The 19,566-nt window shown below is 37.0% G+C and overlaps 3 protein-coding genes across 3 annotated transcripts in view; 2 read left to right on the forward strand and 1 right to left on the reverse strand.

The window, feature by feature from the left end:
* Positions 1-19,566, reverse strand: part of LOC146405189 (olfactory receptor 1165-like) — a 458,625-nt gene that overhangs the window by 353,277 nt on the left and 85,782 nt on the right. The window lies entirely within an intron of this gene.
* Positions 4,966-5,904, forward strand: LOC110258254 (olfactory receptor 4C46-like). The gene has a single exon (XM_021081439.2). It carries the CDS (start codon positions 4,966-4,968, stop codon positions 5,902-5,904), a length of 939 nt encoding a protein of 312 aa, XP_020937098.2.
* On the forward strand, positions 18,114-19,046 carry LOC110259458 (olfactory receptor 4C46-like). Its single transcript, XM_021084689.2, has one exon. The coding sequence runs from the start codon at positions 18,117-18,119 to the stop codon at positions 19,044-19,046; it is 930 nt and encodes a 309-aa protein (XP_020940348.2). The 5' UTR covers positions 18,114-18,116.

Consider the following 19,566-nt stretch of genomic DNA (forward strand, 5'->3'; position numbering starts at 1 on the left):
TATATCAAATGTGGTCATTAATATGTCCATTCTTTTTTCCCATATGGGTTCATACAAACCACTGAGTAGATTTTCCTGTGCTATACAGTAGTTTCTCATTAATCTATATAGTAGTGTATGTTGTGTTATTCCCACCCTCCCAATTTTTCCCTCCCATGCAACAGTTTCACCTATGGTAACCATAAGATGGTTTTGAAATCTGTGAGTGTGTTTCTGTTTTATAAATAAGTACTTTTGTGTCATTTTTATTAGACTTTGCATATAAGTCATATCATATGATATTTACCTTCCTTTGTCTGACTTACTTCACTCAGTATGATAATCTCTAGGTTCATCCATGTTGCTGCATATGGCATTATTTCATTCTTTTATTATGGCTGAGTAATAGTTCATCATATATACATGCACCACCTCTTCTTTATCCATTCCTCCATTGATGGACATTTAGGTTGCTTCCATGTCTTGGCTATTGTAAATAGCGCTACAATGAATACTAGGGTGTATTTATCTTAGAATTATGGTTGTCTCTAGATATATGCCCAGTAGTGGGATTGCTGTATCATATGATAGTTCTGTATTTAGTTTTTCAAGGAACTTCCATACTGTCCTCCACAGTGGTTGTACTAACTTACATTCCCACCAACAGTGTAAGAGGGTTCCATTTTCTCCATACCCTCTTCAGCATTTATTGGTTTGTAGACTTTTTGATGATGGCCATTCTGACTGGTGTGAAGTGATACCTCATTGTAGCTTTGATTTACATTTCTCTAATTATTAGCAATGCTGAATTCTTTTCATGTGTTTTTCATCCATTTGTCTGTCTTCTTTGAATGTCTATTTCGATCTTCTGCCCCTTTTTTGATTTTGTTTTGTTTGAGATAAAGCCCCATGGGATGTTTGTGTATTTTGAGGATTAATCCCTTGTCAGTCATTTTGTTTGCAAAAATTTACTTCCATTCTGTGGGCTGTCTTTTTTTTTTTTTTTTTTTTTCAGTATCCTTTGCCGAGCAAAAGCTTTAAAGTTTTTTTTATTTCTTTGTTTGTTTTCTTTTTAGGGCTGCACTCACAGCACATGGAAGTTCCCATGTCAGGGGTCAAACTAGAGCTGCAGCTGCAGTACTAGATCCGAGCCTCATCATTGTCCTACACTGCAGCTCATGGCAATGCCGGATTGACTCTTAACTCACTGAGTGATGCCAGGGATCAAACCCACATCCTCATGGATACTAGTTGAGTTCATTACCTCTGAGACAAAATGGGAACTCCTAAAAGTTTTTAAGTTTATCTAGGTCCCACACATTTATTTTTGTCTTTATTGGCATTATTCTAGGAGGTGGCTCTATGATAGTGCTGTGGTTTATGTCAAAGGATACTCTGTCTATGTTTTCCTCTAGGAGTTTCACAGTGTGTATCCAGCCTTATGTTTAGGTCATAAATCCATTCTGAGTTTATTTTGGGGTATGGTGTTAGAGAATGTTCTAATTTCATTCTTTTGCATGTAGGTGTCCACTTTTTCCAACACCTCTTATTGAAGAGACTGTCTTCCCTCCACTGTATGTTCTTGCCTCTTTTATCATAGATTAGCTGACCATAGGTGCTAAAACCCCACACTTGTGCTTTGGATATGTCTCCACATTTTTAATGTCACCTCGTATTCCATAATGACCACCACACGGGTCCCAGAGATGATTTATCTGGAACATTTTCAAGTTTTTGTTTATTTTCATAGCCCTGTGATAACTGGGGCAGGGACACACATTTTTCCATCAAATGCTTTAATACTATGTCACTAATGTTATGCCCTCACTGCTTTGGTTCTTAGGCAGTGGATACTAGGTTTCCAGAAATGCCTTCATATGGTTAAAACAGAAGTTTTCTCTCTAATGCAAGTACACAGTTTTAACTGTATCACAAGTCCTCATGCTGGAATTATTCCATCCTTGCTATACACAACATTCAGCTTTCTTAGAAACCCAGGTTCAGAGAGAAAAGGGACTCATATATCTTGGGTGCAAGTGCAGGGGAATATAATTCCCCACTCAAGAATGAGTATTTCTCAAGTATGTCTCTCCAGGATACCTGCTTCCATGACAAAGCCTTTCCATTAAAAGAGATAATTAATTCCTAGGAGAGAAAATTGCAGCTACAAGACAAGGCCACTGAACATTTAAACATCCATGCACTGCAGGTTAATGTCTTTTTGGTCTGCATTTACACAGCAGGATTCATCAAGTGTGGAATAATCCATTGGAATGTGTTTCTACCGCACACTCTGCCTTCTGCTTATTGGGACCAGGGTCATCTACAGAAGACTGTTTCTCCAGAGGGTTCCTAATGAATCCATTCTAAATTCAGCTCCCAGCTTGTCTGTGAAAACTATTTGAGGCTTTAGACTTATGAGGAAAGATCTAGACAAAAAAAAACTTACTTTTCTATTGATTTTATATTGAATTATCTAAACAGTCTCTTCTATGTGTGCCATATCTTTCAGAGGGAAAGGTACTTATTCCAAGAGGACGTCGATTTGAGGACGGGATTATTTCTGAACATCCCCAAATAGCATTAAGACCATCTAAGCCAGAAGGTCAGTTTCCAATGCTTCCTAAAGATTGCTACTTTCCATACATCGGATTTATCGTTTTTCAGTCCTTTGCAAATATAGTAATAGAGCATTTGACCTTCACTACTTCCTTCAAGAGATAGTTGATAAGTACCATTACCCTAATTTGACAGATGAAAGGCTCATAGAGATTATGAAATCTGTAGGATCCAGATCTCTAACACCAGATATCCTGCTGCAGCCCTGAGGCACTTCCTTTAATGATTAAGACTAATTATGAGAATGAAACAAAATTAAATCCACTCCACACATGAAAAATATATAAATGTGACTATATTATTTAAATGATACAAATAATAACCTGCTTCGTCCAAATATGAAGAACTTTTCCGTGGTTCTACTGTGAGGCATAATATGAGTCTCTATGGCTTCATTAAAAGTAAATGCTTTCAGTTTATTGCATGCTTAAAGATTTCTCTGAATGACTGCTCAAAATGTCAATTCTTCCTACCCCCAGGTTCAAAGATGGTCATAAAACTAAATCAAGGATCTTTGATTATCTAGAAATGTATGGAGGATATGTTCATATATGTTTCCTCAACTGATACTCATAACAGCCTGTGAGGTGGACAATATGATTCGCACTTGACATTCGAGGAAACAAGGATGTAAGGTGCCAAGAAATATACCCCAGTTCAAGAAGTTACAATTGAGGAAAAGCAAATTAATATCTGGTCTTTATGATTCTCCAAATAACATTCTTCACCACTGGGATAGTCATTTTCAAAATTTTGCAGAAAAGCCTGTGGGAATATGCTTTGGGGGGGAATCAGGAAGAGAAGAAATGAGGGTGAGGGAAAGACAAAGATAAAATGGACCTTCAGGGAGTTCCCATTGTGGCTCAGTGGTTAACAAATCCGACTAGGAACCATGAGGTTGCAGGTTTGATCCCTGGCCTTACTCAGTGGGTTAAGGATCTGGCGTTGCCGTGAGCTGTGGTGTAGATGGAAGATGTGGCTCGGATCCTGCGTTGCTGTGGCTCTGGCGTAGGCCAGCGGCTACAGCTCCGATTAGACCCCTAGCCAGGGAACCTCCATATGCTGCGGTAGCAGCCCTAGAAAAGGTAAAAAGACACACACACACACACACACACACACGACCTTCATTGAAACCAGTACCACACAGTTATTAAAATTTGGGAATTGTGATATGTTACACTGCATGTACATGTGTATGTATACTTATGCGTCTGCTAAATTTGCTTCATATATTGGATTGCCTCTGATACTGGATTAAAGTAATATTATTATTATGGTCACATCAAAAATAATTTACTAGTTAGACATTGTTTATTATAAAATATTGATCATGGATTAAGAATGGGGAGAAAAAAGATATAATCATGTTTTTGATCTTTATTATTTGCTTGATATTGGGCAGGATCCTTCCTTTATGCTTCTATTTCTCAATGTGTAAAACAAGCATGAAAATGAGAGTAGGAATTTTCTCACAAGCATGTAATGAGAAATAAATAACCACTGTCTGCAAACACCAAGAGCAAGGTAACTGTTCTAAGTTATTATTACCATTACTGTTAACATTCGTTTCTGAGATTGTTTCTCATCTGCAAAATGCGTGCAATCATACCACCCACTCAGGGTGCTATCATGTCATGCATATAGCAAACAAGCATTAAAAGTATGTCTATAAGCTATTAGAAAGCCATGGGACTTAGACAACATACTTCACCAAAGCTATTACAATAACTCCTGTATTCTTTCATTACTTTCCCATCACCAATGCCCTGTGACACTTCAGGTCCACTGGCATTATAGTCTGGTATTGGGGTTCCTTTCTCTGGCTTCCACCTCCTTACAGAAACTCAGCCCACTTCTTCCAAGTGACACAAACATCTTTACTAGAGTTAGATGCTATATTGCCTCTTTTTCAAATCCTCCTGCATCCTTCCACTCATATTCTCAATTACATTTTCTGGGTTAAGATTTCCTAAGAATAAAGGGAAAATTCTTTAGCATGGAATTCATAGTCTTTGCATGCGTTTTCAACCACATGTTTTAGGCTTAACTACACTCTATGTGAGATCTGCTCACTGCCTCACCTGAGGCTCTGAGTGATCTCACAGGATTAAGCGTGCACAGATCATCTCCTGCCTCTGTGTTCACTGCATTCATGTCTATACTTTAAAATCAGCTTCCTCCAGGAGAGAGTTTGAGTAATCTTCCAGACATCAGACCCTTCATTTTTTATATCAAAAAAAAAAACTCCTGGGAATTCATAACTAAAGAGAATCTAGGCATTTGTTGTTTACTACATAGAGATCTTAATGAATTCAAGTTGAACTAATAAAAAGTGACTTTTTTTCAGATGATGTAATTAATCATAACATGAGACACATGGAGAATAGACACAACGTGACAGAGTTTGTTCTACTGGGGCTCACACAGAACCCACAGATGCAGAAAGTCATATTTGTTGTGTTTTTGATCGTCTACATCATCTCCATGGTAGGAAATGTGCTCACCGTGGTCACCATCACTCTCAGCCCATTGCTGAAGTCCCCCATGTACTATTTCCTGGCTCATCTCTCTTTTATTGATGCTTGCAATTCCTGCGTCAATACCCCTAAACTCATTGTAGATTCATTCTATGAAAAGAAAACCAGCCCTTTCAATGAATGTATGACCCAAATCTTTGGGGAACATTTCTTTGCAGGTGCTGATGTCATCCTACTTACTGTGATGGCCTACGACCGCTATGTGGCCATCTGCAAGCCCTTGCACTATCCTACCATTATGAACTGGCGGCTGTGTGCCCTGCTAGTGGGAGTGTCATGGGTGGGAGGCTTTATTCATTCGACTATACAGATCCTCTTCATCTTCAGATTGCCTTTCTGTGGTCCTAACATCATAGATCACTTTATGTGTGATTTGAATCCTTTACTGGATCTTGCCTGCACTGATACACACACTCTAGGGCTCTTTGTTGCTGCCAACAGTGGATTAATCTGTCTTTTAAACTTCCTCCTCTTGGTTGGCTCCTATGTGGTCATCCTTCACACCATAAGGACGCAAAGCTTGGAGGCCAGACGCAAAGCCCTCTCAACCTGTGTCTCCCACATCACAGCAGTTGTCATATTCTTTATGCCCTGCATATTTGTGTACATGCGACCAGCAGTTACTTTACCTATTGATAAAGCAGTTGCTGTCTTCTACACTATGATAACTCCCATGTTAAACCCCCTAATCTATACCCTCAGAAATGACCAAATGAAAAATGCTATTAGGAAACTGTGTAGTAAGCAAGTGATGCCGGGTGACCAATAAAATGTGCAGGGAGCCCAAGGTCCATTCAACTGATGCCAAGGGCAAAAGTACATTGTTAGTCATCTCAGCAAAGAATATCTTTGATGTAAAGAAAAAATAATCCCTATAAATTATAAATTCTGCAAGGAGGGAAGAGGAACGGAGGTAGGAAAAGAAGGAAAAACACATCCTAGGAAGACCCTTAACATATTTTAGAATTTCTAGGAAATTGGAGTTAAGTTTTACTACTCATCGTTGTATATGGATTCATAAGTTTTCATACCAAGGAAATGGAAAAAATAAATAAAAATTCACTAATATTCAGCAGCAATCTTTATAACAATAGAAAGAGGTAGGCACTACTACTATTCTCATTTTATAGTTGAATAAACAGACTGAAGAAAGTTCCGAAACAGAAATAATGATGAAGTAGTAACCAGAAAATGACTTCTCAGATCACGTTCTTATCTGCTGTGATGCACAGCCAGGCAATGATGATAGAAAGACAGCATAATTTTACTAGACACCATTGACTGAAACACAGACTGTGGGGGACTATTCATGGATCCATCATTCTGTCCATAAACATATATATATATATATATATATATATATATATATATATATATATATATATATGGATTATTGGCCATATATATTAGTACATATTTTGTTATGTGTTCATTATATGTAACTAAATGCTAATAGTTTTATTAATAAGTCAGATCATTTTATATATAATAGTTGATGGTAATATGTTGACTCTTAACTGTATATTATGTAACTATTTTAGGAATGTAAAAGCAATGAGTCATTTAACCATGGATGGACAAATACAAATATTATACTGTTCCCAAATGTCCTTTTAACATTGAGTCCTTCTTGATGGAATTCCCATTGCACTCAGTGGGTTAAGAACCTGTCATAGTGACCCTGAGGATGCAGGTTCAATCCCTGGCCTTGCTTGGGTTAAGGATATGACATTGCTGTAAGCTGCAGCATAGTTTGCACATATGGTTTGCATCTGGTGTTCTGATGGCTGTGGCGTAGATCTGCAACAGCAGCTCTGATTTGACCCCTAGTGTGGGAATTTCAATGGGCCACAGGTACAGCCACAAAAAGAAAAGTAATCCTTCTCTACCATTCATGTCACCAAATTAGGCTTATAAACTACCAGAAAGAGTGATGATTCAAAAAAAAGAATATTTTAATGTCAGACAGGAAATTCAATGTAATAAACAGCCATCCTCCATTAAGTACATGCCTACTTTCTAACCATAATTTCTACAGGTAGCATAGTGTCTGGTTCATGACTAGTACTGAATGAATAAATGTAAGAATAGAGGGAAATGAATACATTCAGTAAAATAGAGAAACGTAGTGGTGAAGACTAGGAATGTTTCTTACACTTTAACTTTTTTGGAATCTGAAAAGAATTTTGGCATTTTCTCCTTTGGAAACCATAGTTTTTATACTCCTGCATAAGCCAAGAATAATAAAATATCAAAACTTAGTATGTAATCATGTGAAAAATTATTTTACTGATATTGTCCTGGCTCTTTGAAAGATTTCATCATCTTATGAAATTTGGATGCTTTTGTTACTTCTTTTCTGTGTTAGTAAGTTTGTTTTCTGGTAAAATTTTATTACAAAAAACAGTTTTAAAAACAATTCTATCTACACAAAAATAAATTTCAGTGTTAATATATTCCATTCATTTTGTTTGTTCTTCATTCATTCAACAACAAATATTTTTGAGCCCAAGTAATGAACCAGGCACATTGGTAACTGGGAGGTCAGGGGTAAATAAAGAGAAATCCAAATGATGCTTTCATGGAGCTCAGATGCACTGAGGGGACCCCCTCCAAAAGAGAGCAGACAATTACAACACACTTGGACACAGAATGTCAAGCTGTCCCTTTTATGGTGAAAATAACATTGTCCATCTGTCCCCTCTCATAACCAAAAAAAAATCACACCATATCCAGTGGGTCTCATTAGTTTTTGGAGACAAGGTACTTTTCATTTCACACTACTGCTTCAGACCATGTTTCAGGTCACTCAAAATACTGCTGGTTTTGAGTGGGGAACAGAAAAATAAAAAGCTCTACAACAGGGCAGGATGCCATGTAAACTTCGCTGCCACTTGGGACAAATGATCCAGTAGGTCTCTGTTGTTTGATGGGCCAGTGGCAGATGGAGTCTTTGGAAAGCCTCCTGGGTGAACTGCCATGCAGGCCCTTAGGATCCCGGAGCAAAATCTTGTCATCCTTTTCAAATACCTATGCTCCTTTTGAGAAATAGCTCTTGACCTACTAGTGGGCCTTAACAAGAGACTGAATGCTTAACCATGGGCCACCAAGTCACTATGCAACCTGGGATACCCATCATGAACTTGGTGGTATCTGACCCATCAATGCCATTACTGTGAGTGGATGCAGCAGTTCCCCAGCACCACAAGGATGTGCTATATATAAGATATGGCCCAAGTAGGACATGAAGTCAAGGTTACATGGATAAGTGGCAAAAAGGCCCATGGTCCCCACTCCTGCTACACTCCCTTCCCTCTCCATGCCTGTCCCTATGGAGTCATGGGGATTTAAAAATGATCAGTTGAAAGAGGGAGCAGAAACTTGGGACTTGTATATGGATAGTCCTACAATGATAAGCAGGCATATCCTGAAAGTGGAGAGCTGAGGAGGAGAGCACCACTCTGGAAAATCCCTGAAGGTCAAGAGTGATGGAAATGCTTCCAAAGGGTATGACAATCAGTGTACCTGGTTGTTCACTTTGTTGAGGCTGAGAAATGTCTAGATCTGAAATATATGCTGACTCATGTGTTTGGACCAATGATTTGGTTGGATTGTTAAGGATGTGACGGAAGGTGCCTGAAAGGTTGGCCAAAACCAGTTTGGTCTAAAATCAAAAACTCGTAAGTTCAGTCATTTACAACCGGTACCCACGTGGATGAGGCACAGGGGGCAAGAATCTCAGCATTCTGGACAGGTCAGGAGTTAGGAGTCAGATGCCTACTTGCAGTGACCCTAAAGACTTGGAAGTGCAACAGTTCATCCAAGCTACATTTAAGTATAATTAGGTTATGTGGAAGAATTCAAGGGAGACCTGAAAAAAGGCAGACTTGCATGGACTATAAGAAGCAGCCTGAAAAAGAACTAACAGAAAGTAACTAAAGAGCCTTTATGAACGTCTGAATACACCAACAAAGCTTCTGCAGTTCAAGAAAAGAAATAACTTCAAGTAAGACATATGGTGTCCTACCCATCCTTAAGAATAAGAGTAACTGTGGAAATGTTAAATCATTATACATGTTACCTCACAGCTTGATCATGGAAAGTATAATTTGAGGGGTTCAGAACCACATAAAATTATTGAAAGCAAAACATTAAAGGTAGTTAAAGAATTTGGGGAGCTTAAAATGCTAACAGTACTTAGGAATTCAGTCGGAAAGAACTGGTGCATGTGAATGACAGGACCACTGGCAGACCTTGACGATATTTAGTGAATAGAGACAGGACACCAGGCACAGCAAACAGGGGCTGTGAGGGTTCTTCTTTCTTCTAAGAAAACTGCAAAGTCAGGGCACACGCTTGTTCCCAAGGAACGAGTTCCAGGCAAACCCGTAGTTACCTTCAGAGAGAAAAAGGACCAACATCTCCAACCCTCCTTCCCCATCAATAGATAATTTTTACACTGAAGACTATAAAACTCGAACCTGCAACCTCATGGTTCCCAAACGGATTTGTTTCAGCTGTGCCATGATGGGAACTCCCTGAAAACTATAAAACTTTTAAGGAAATTAATGAAGACCCATAAGTAGAAACAACTCCGACATTCTAGTGGGCCTCAACAAAAATATAATATTCTTAGTAGAAAATTCTTACTTAACAAGAGACTAAATGCTTAACCATGGGCCACCAAGTCACTAAGCAACCTGGGCTGCCCATCATGAACTTGGCGTAAGCTGGATTAAACAATTAGTATAATTAAGACAATAAGACACCACAAAATAACCAGTAGTTCAATGCAATTCCTTTGAAGATACTAATAGCTTTTTTTGGCATAAAGAAAAAGTTGATCCTAAAATTCACAAGGCACTTCACAGAACCCCAAAGAGCCAAACAGTCTTGAAAAATAAAAAACAAATTGGGAGGATTCACACTTTTGTACTAAAAGCTACAGTAATTAAAACAATGGTCTAGAATGAGAAGATAAAGAGAACTCAATTGGTATCAAACTGATATCAGAATATAAAAGAATAAATCAGAACATGACCTCACACCATATAAGTAAATTAACTCAGAACAGATCAAGGAACTAATATACAACTAAAAATACAATATTCTTAGTAGAAAATTCTTACTTAAAAATCAGAGAGAAATCTTTTTGATCTTGGATTAACCGATGGTTCCTTAAACCTGGCAACAAAAGCATAAGTAGCAACAGGAAAAAAGAACTGGACTCCATCAAAATTGAAATCCCTTGTGTATCAAGGGACAGCATTCAGAAAGTGAGAGCCAGAGAACACTGCTGGTGAGAATGTAAAATAATGAAAAGCTGTGAGCACACAGTTGGTGTTCCTCTGAAGTTAAATATAGAATTGCCACATGACCTAGCATTTCCTCTCCTAATAAATACTCAAAAGTATTGCAAACAGCTGTTCAAGAAAATGTGTAGCAATGTTCTCAGCGGCACCATTCACAGCAAAAATAACAACCCAAATTTCTCATAACCAATGAATAAATAAAGAACTTGCGGTATATCTATAAGATATATTATAAATCCACTATAAAAAAAGAATGAATTTTACCTCAACTAAAAAAAATACAAAGATTTTTTAAATAAATTAAGTTGGATTAACAACATATCTGAAATTCTGGGAAGCAGTAAATTCTATAAATGAAAATTTGAACAATTTTATAGATATAAAATATATATAGTATTAATATATAATATTTATTACATATCACATATACACCTAGTACACATATGCATTAGAAAATAACATCTAATATGGTTTACCAAAAGTTTTGACATATAGAGAAAATAAATTAAGAACAAGAGAAAATTAAACAGAAAATAAATTGAAGAGAGAAAATAATGATGTGAAAATAAGCATTAAAAAAATAAAAGAAAAAAAGAAAAATCAATGAAATAGAAAAAGGGATTCTGTGAAAACATCAATAAAGCTGATAAGGCCCTAGCAAGAATTATAAGGAGAGGTGGGGGTGAGAACGAGGAAAGAAGAGAGAGAACAAGGAAGAGACACAGTACTCATATGAAAAATGAAAGCACATATTGCACCACAGATTCAGATTCTATAGGTTATTAACCAAATGGCAAGAAATATGAACACATTTGAGCCAGAAAATTGACAACTTTAAAACCAAAAGTTGGAGTTTCCGTTGTGGCTCAGCAGGTTAAGAACCCAACATAATGTCCAGGAGGATGTGCGTTCAATGCCTGGTCTTGCCCCATGTGTTAAGGATCTGGCATTTCTGCAAGCTATGCCATAGGTTGGTTGCAGAGGTGGCTTAGATCTGGTGTTGCTGTGGCTGTGGCACAGGCCTGCAGCAGCAGCTCCATTAAATCCCTAAACCAAGATCTTCCATATGCCCCAGATGTAGAAGTAAAAAGAAAAAAAAATCTACAGGCTCAATAAATTCAACTTCTGAATTCTACAAAATATTTTTAAATAAAAGAATACAAATTCTACATAAATTATTTCAGAAAATAGAGACCACTTAAGCACATCATTTCATAAAGCCAGTATTGCAAAAATGCCAAGTAACACAGCAAGAAAGAAAATGACAGATATCTCTTATGAACATAGTTTTTAAACAATCTACCAATAAATTACACATGTAAATTTATTTAATAATTATTCACCATAGGCACATGTAGGTTATATCAGCAATAAAACATTTTTTCATATTCAAAAAAGAATCAACCATATTCACTAAAGTAACAGAATTAGAAGAATCATATGACCACTTCAACAGAAGCATACTAATTGATACATTTCAAATTAGATTAAGAATAAAAATACATTTAGCAAATGAAGAGAAGAAAGGAGTTTACTCAACCTGATCAAGAGCATGTGTATAAAACCTACAGCAATCATCACACCTAATGGTGAATTCTCTCTCAAGACTGGAAACAAGACAAGTCTGTCCCCTCCAATTTCTGTTCTGCATTGTACCCTAGTCTCCAACCATGGCAACAAGGTAAGAAAAAGAAATAAAAGATACACAGTTGAGAAAAGATGATGTAATATTATAAAAACATATTTTGGTGCAGATGGAATCTTTTTTTTTTTTTTTTTGCATTTTTAGGGCCACACTTGCAGCATATGGAGGTTCCCAGACTAGAGGTTCAATCTGAGCTACAGCTGCTGGCCTACATCACAGCCACAGCAACACAGGATGCGAGCTGCGTCTGTGACCTACACTACAGCTCACAACAACGCCAGATCCTTAACCCACTGAGCAAGGCCAGGGATCAAACCTGCAACGTCATCGTTACTAGTTGGATTCATTTCTGCTGAGCCACAATGGGAACTCAGGGATGGCATCATCTTATAGGTAGAAAATATTAAGGCCTCTACAAAAAACTCAAATAGACCTAATCAATTGATTTAATAAGGTACAGGATACAGTGTCAACACAAAATATTAAACATATTTCTATAAAACAAGGAGTAAAACTTAAATTAGAAACATTTTATGTAAAATGTTATTAAAACATGAAATTTGAAGGATATACTTTAAACATAAATCCAAGATTTGCATGTGAAAATACTCAGAAGATATTCCTGAGAGAAAGTAAACATGTAAGTAAAGGTAGAAATATGCCTTGTTGATAGATTAACAGACTCAATTTGTTTACCATATCAATTTCTACAATTTCAGTAAAATTCCAATAAATATCTCACAGGATATCTGAACAAGAAATATACAATTGTAGGAGTTCCCGTCGTGGCGCAGTGGTTAACGAATCCGACTAGGAACCATGAGGTTGCGGGTTCAGTTCCTGCCCTTGCTCAGTGGGTTAACGGTCTGGCGTTGCCGTGAGCTGTGGTGTAGGTTGCAGACGCGGCTCGGATCCTGAGTTGCTGTGGCTTTGGCGTAGGCCGGTGGCTACAGCTCCGATTCAACCCCTAGCCTGGGAACCTCCATATGCCGCGGGAGCGGCCCCAAGAAATAGCAACAACAACAACAACAACAAAAAAAAAACAACAACAACAAAAAAGACAAAAGACAAAAAAAAAAATATACAATTGTAAAGAAAACTGGGATGGAAAATCACTCTCAAAAAAGAACACAGTTGGAGAAATCATTCTACCAAAATTTAGGACATATTCTACTATTGCCATAAACCAGGCTATGTGGTATGGAAACAGAACAGAATGTTCATAAATAGATATGTCTATGAATTTTTTAAAAGATATCAAGGTCATTCAAGGCAGAAAGAATAGACTTTTTTTACAGCAAAAGCTAGATCAACTGGATATCCATATGAGAAAAAAAAAATGAACCTCAACCACCACCTAACACTATCCACAAAAGTTAATGTAAAATCAGTCAGAGAACTAGGTCAAGCCTAAGCCTGGAAAAATCCTAGAAGAAATATTTTTGACCTCGAGGTAGATCAATGTTTTATATAAGACACAAGATAACTAAAAAATTGAAACTTTTCAATAGTTAAAATCTTTTGCTAATCAGGTATCACCTCTATTACAAATGAAAAAGTAATCCAAAGTCTAAGTGTATATATATATATACATATATATATATATATATTCAAATATATGTATTCAAATCAACATTGTGTGTATATATATATATATAAATTTATTAAGAAACTTTTGCAGTTAAATATATTTTATATTAGATATATATAGCATATACATGACAAAATATGTATATCTAGATTATTTAAAAGCCCTTAAGTAATTTATTAATAAGAAACCCAGAAATCTTATGATTAAATTGTGCAAAGCATTTGAAAAGACACTCCCAGGGAAAAAAAAAAAAGATGCACAAAGACATACATTTTTTAAAATGTTCAACATCCAAATCAAAACCACTCTGAGGTACCACCTTACACCAGCCAGAATGGCCATCATCCAAAAGTCTACAAACAATAAGTTCTGGAGAGGGTGTAGAGAAAAAGGAGCACTAGTACACTGTTGGTGGGATTGTAAATGGGTGCAACCGCTGTGGAAAGCAGTATGGAGATTCCTCAGAAAACTAAACATAAACTACCATTTGACCCAGCCATCCCACTCCTGGGCATCTATCCAGAGAAAACCACGACTCGCAAAGACACATGTACTCCAATGTTCATTGCAGCACTATTTACAATAGCCAAGACATGGAAATAACCTAAATGTCCATCGACAGAGGAGTGGATCAAGACGATGTGATACATATACACAATGGAATATGACTCAGCCATCAAAAAAAATGAAATGCCAGCATTTTTAGCAACACGGATGGACCTAGAAACTATCATGCTAAGTGAAGTCAGCCATACAATGAGACACCAACATCAAATGCTTTCACTGACATGTGGAATCTGAAAAAAGGACAGATGGAACTTCTTTGAAGAACAGATGCTGACTCACAGATATTGAAAAACTTGTCTCCAGAGGAGACAGTTTGGGGGGTGGGGGGATGTGCTTGGGTCATGGGATGGAAATCCTGTGAAATCAGATTGTTATGATCATTATACAACTACAGATGTGATAAATTCATTTGAGTAATAAAAAAATGAAAAAAATAATAAAAGACAGACTATCCAGCCATTAAAAAAATAAAAATAAAAATATATAAAATGTTCAACATCATTAGTCATCAGGGAAAGTGAACTAATAAGACTTCAACAGTGTGGAGTTCCCATCATGGCTCAGTGGTTAACGAATCTGACTAGGAACCATGAGGTTGCGGGTTCAATCCCTGGCCTTGCTCAGTGGGTTAAGGATGTGGCATTGCCATGAACTGTGGTGTAGGTTACAGACATGGCTCAGATCCCGCGTTGCTGTGGCTCTAGTGTAGGTCAGCAGCTATAGCTCCAATTAGATCCCTAGTCTGGGAACCCCCATGTGCCATGGGAGCGGCCCTAGAAAAGGCAAAAAGATAAATAAATAAAACCTAACAATGTGACACTGTATACCTCCCAGAATAAGTAAAAAGAAAAAAATAACAAGAGTAAGACAGTAAGTGACAAGAATGTGGAACAACTCTTGTCTTTGAATTTAAAACCCCCTTCTTGTGCTTAAAATACCACTCCACACTTTTGAAATTAATTTTACTGAAGTATACTTGATTTACAATTTGTGTAATACCTTCTGTACACCAAAGTGACTCAGTTATCTCTCCACTTTCTAATGTTGCCAACGTTATCTCTCCACTTTCTCATGTTGCACACGGACCCTAGAGATGACTTATCTGAAGTCTTTTAGAGTTTCTGTTTACTTTTATAGTCCCATGATCAATGGGGAAAAAAAAGGTTTTGGTATCAAATACTTTAAAACTATAGCGATTAATGTTATATACCCTCACTGCTTTGGTTTTTAGGCAATAGATACTAGGTTTCCAGAAATGCCTTCATGTGCATAAAACAGAAGTTCTCTCTCTGACATAAGTACACATGTATCACACGCTCCCATGCTAGAATTAGGCCGTCACTGCTATTTAAAATCATTCAGATTTCTTGGAAACCCAGGTTCAAGTGAGAGAAAGGGGAATTACATGTTTTGGTTGCAAAGGCAAGGGAATACAATTCCCCACTCAAGAATGAGTATTTTTCAAACATGTCTCTCCAGAAAACAAAGCTGGCTTCTAAGACAAAGCCTTTCCATCAAGGAAGATAATTAACTCCTGGGAGAGAAAACAGCAGCTATAAAACAAGTTCCATGAACCTTTGTGAAAAGTCTTCAAAGATATATGCACTGCCAGTGTAAATGCCTTTTTTGTTGTTTGCTTATCCAGAGTAAGATTCATTAAGGGTGTAATGAACCATTTGATTGTGTTTTCATAACACACTCTGCCTGTTATCTATGGGACCAGAGCCATCTATACAAGATCATTTACCATAGTCTTCCATACAAAGCCATTTTAATTCAACTGCCAAATTTTCTGTGAAAACTATCCGAAGCTTTCGGCAGAGGGAAAGATTTCAACTTACTAAAACAAAACCTTACTTTTCTACTGTTGACTTTATATTGAATTATCTAAACTTTCTCTTTCTCTGTGTGTCATATCTTGCATACTGAAAGGTATTTATCTCAAGAGGAGGAAACTTGAAGATGGAATTATTTCTAAACACCCTCAAGCATCACTAAATTCCATCACTAAGCTCAGAAGGTAAGTTTTTCAATAGTGGCAATGGTTATTAATATTGTTACTTTACATATATGGTAATCATTACATTTTATCACTTTTCAAAGCTAGTAATAGAGTACTTTATTTTCACCCCATTCTTCAAGAGATAGTTGATCAATAACATTAACAATTTGACAGATGAAAACTATGAGGCTCATAGAAATTAAGAAATGTGTATGATCCAGATCAAAACGTTAGTTCCTCCTACTCCTCAGTGCAAAAATATTCATAAAATAAAGAAGGTTCTTTGTGTGTCCACAAGAACATGTAAATATGTTCACACATGTTTCCTCAATAAATATTCATAACAGCTTGGGTGGACATTATTTTTCTCACTTGATATCAGAGGCAACAAGGATATAAGGAGCCAGGATATATGCCCTAGATCAAGAAGCTGAAAGTGGGAAAGGCAAGATTCTTATCTAATCTCTCTGATAATTCAAAACAGTGTATTTTACCACTGAGTTCACCATTTTCAACATTGCAGAAAAGTCTGTGGGATTATGCTTTGGAGGAGAATTTGGAAGAGAAGAAATGAGGATGAGGTAAAGACAAAGATAAAATGGACCTTCAGTGAAACCAGTACCACATTGTTATTAATATTGGGAGATTCCAATATGCTATACTGTCTGTATACTTATGTGTATGTGTATCTGTGTGACTTTTAATGAATTTGCTTCATATATACTTGTCTCTGAAGGATTAAGTAATTATAGTTATTATGGTCATATCAAAAGGAATTTACTCATTAAGCATTGTTTATTTAACATAACAATCTAGCGCATGGGTTAAGAATTTACAGGGAAAAAGAGATCTAATCTTAGCACTGATCTTTATTATTGGCTTGATCTTGGGAAGAATCTTTACTTCTTTATACTTCTATTTCCTGATGAATAAAATAAGTATAAAAATGATAGCAGTAATTGTTTCATAAGTTTCTAATGAGAATTACATAACCAAGTACTTGCCAAAACACTTGGAACAGTCAGGACTCATTAAGTTTCAGTTAATATGCTCATTATTATTACTACTAACACTAACATTTAAGATTGTTTCCCATGTACAAAATAGATGAAATAACACTATCCACACAGGTTGCTATCATGTGATGATGACAGCAATCAATTATTAAAATTACTTTTACCTCCTATTATAAAGTTACAAGAATTAGGTATCCTGTTTATCATTGCATTACAGGAGGTCCTGTATCCCTTCATTTCTTTCCCATCACAAATGCCCTGTTACACATTGTATCAAGTATTTATAACAGTGTAATATTTAGATTCCCTTCTCTGTCTTTCATCACCTTATAGAACCTCAGCCCACTTCATCCAAGATAAACAAACGTCTTGACTGCAGTTATATCCAACATTCCCTCTTTCTCCAATCCCTCTCATCCTTCCACTGGTATGCTCAATTACCTTTCCTGGTTTCCCATTTCCTAAAAATAAAAAGTCCTTAGCTTTGAATTCATAACCTATTCATGTGATTTCCACCTCTTTTTCCCAGCTTATCTAGTATTACATGTGAGATCTACTGCTTTGTGTTAGGACCGAGGCATTTCACATGATTAGGTCTGCACAGATGATTTCCTGCTTCTGAGATCACTAGGTTCCTCATGTTGAGAACATAAACATTACCTTCCCCCAGGAAAGATTTATTTTCAAGAAATGAGAGGATTTTTTTTTCTATGTCAAAAAATCATAAGAATTCAGAATGCAACAGAATCTACACATTTATTATTTATTACACAGATAGGCTTCATGAATTCAAGGTTGCACTAAGAAAAAGTGACTTTTTTCAGGCAATGTAACTAACCATAAGATACATGGAGACCAGGAACAACGTGACAGAGTTTATTCTACTGGGCCTCACACAGAACCCACAGATGCAGAAAGTCATATTCCTTGTGTTTTTGATCGTCTACATGGTCTCCATGGTAGGAAATGTGCTCACCGTGGTCACCATCACTCTCAGCCCATTGCTGAAGTCCCCCATGTACTATTTCCTGGCTCATCTCTCTTTTATCGATGCCTGCTATTCCTGCGTCAATACCCCTAAAATCATTGTAGATTCTCTGTATGAAAAGAAAACCAGTCTTTTCAATGCATGCATGACTCAAATCTTTGGGGAACATTTCTTTGGAGGTGCAGATGTCATCCTACTTACTGTGATGGCCTATGACCGCTATGTGGCCATCTGCAAACCCTTGTACTATGCAACCATCATGAATCGGCAGCTATGTGGCCTGCTGGTGGGAGTGGTGTGGGTGGGAGGCTTTCTTCATGGATTCATTCAGATCCTCTTCATATTCAGATTGCCCTTCTGTGGCCCTAATGTCATAGATCACTTTATGTGTGATCTGAACCCTCTGCTGGATCTTGCCTGCACTGACACCCATACTTTAGGGCTCTTTGTTGCTGCCAACAGTGGTTTCCTATGTCTGTTAAACTTCCTCCTCTTGATGGGTTCCTATGTGCTCATCCTGAACTCACTAAGGACCCAGAGCTTGGAGGCAAGGCAAAAAGCCCTCTCTACCTGTGTCTCCCACATCACAGCAGTCATTTTATTCTTCGTGCCCTGCATATTTGTGTACATGAGGCCAGCAGCTACTTTACCTATTGATAAAGCTGTCGCTGTATTCTACACTATGATAACTCCCATGTTAAACCCCTTAATCTATACCTTGAGAAATGCCCAGATGAAAAATGCTATTAGGAAATTGTGTAGTAGGAAACTGATTTCAGGTGAAATATAAATGTGCTTAGAGCCCCAAGTTGACTGAATAGAGGCAAGGTTCAAAAGCACACTGTTGATAATCTCAGAAAATAATACCTATTTGCTGAGATAAAGAAAAAAATGAGCTTTTGCAAGTTATAAATTCTGCCAAGAGGGGAGAAGAAATGGGTACAAGTGTTAAAAACTAGCTCAGGACTCTTCTTTATGTATTTGGAAAACTCTACCAAATTGCCAGTGAGTTTCTCTAATTTCCTCAATGTTTATGGATTCAAAACCCTCATTAAACAAAATAAAATATACTGGAATTTTCAATAATCTTTATAACAACCCAAAGAGTTAGGCAGAACTATTATCTCCCCCTGATATATAAGGAAACAAACCCAAAGAAGAAAGCTCCAAAACAGAAATATCTAAGAATAACTGGAATCCAACTGAGTCTGTGACCATGTTCTTAATTGCTGTGATATACTGCAGCCAGTGATGATAGAAAGGAACCATGACTACTGGTTAATATTTATAAATACACAGACTATTCTGAA

The sequence above is a fragment of the Sus scrofa genome, chromosome 2 (genome assembly GCF_054392235.1).
Source record: "Sus scrofa isolate SSC_HxYL_T2T_F1_AM1 chromosome 2, Sscrofa_HxYL_maternal_Yorkshire_Landrace_v2.0, whole genome shotgun sequence".
Lineage (NCBI taxonomy): Eukaryota > Metazoa > Chordata > Mammalia > Artiodactyla > Suidae > Sus > Sus scrofa.

Excerpts from the sequence above, each read along its gene's own strand:
- LOC110259458 (XM_021084689.2), top strand. The coding sequence starts at position 18,117 with ATGGAGACCAGGAACAACGTGACAGAGTTTATTCTACTGGGCCTCACA.
- LOC110258254 (XM_021081439.2), top strand. The coding sequence starts at position 4,966 with ATGAGACACATGGAGAATAGACACAACGTGACAGAGTTTGTTCTACTG.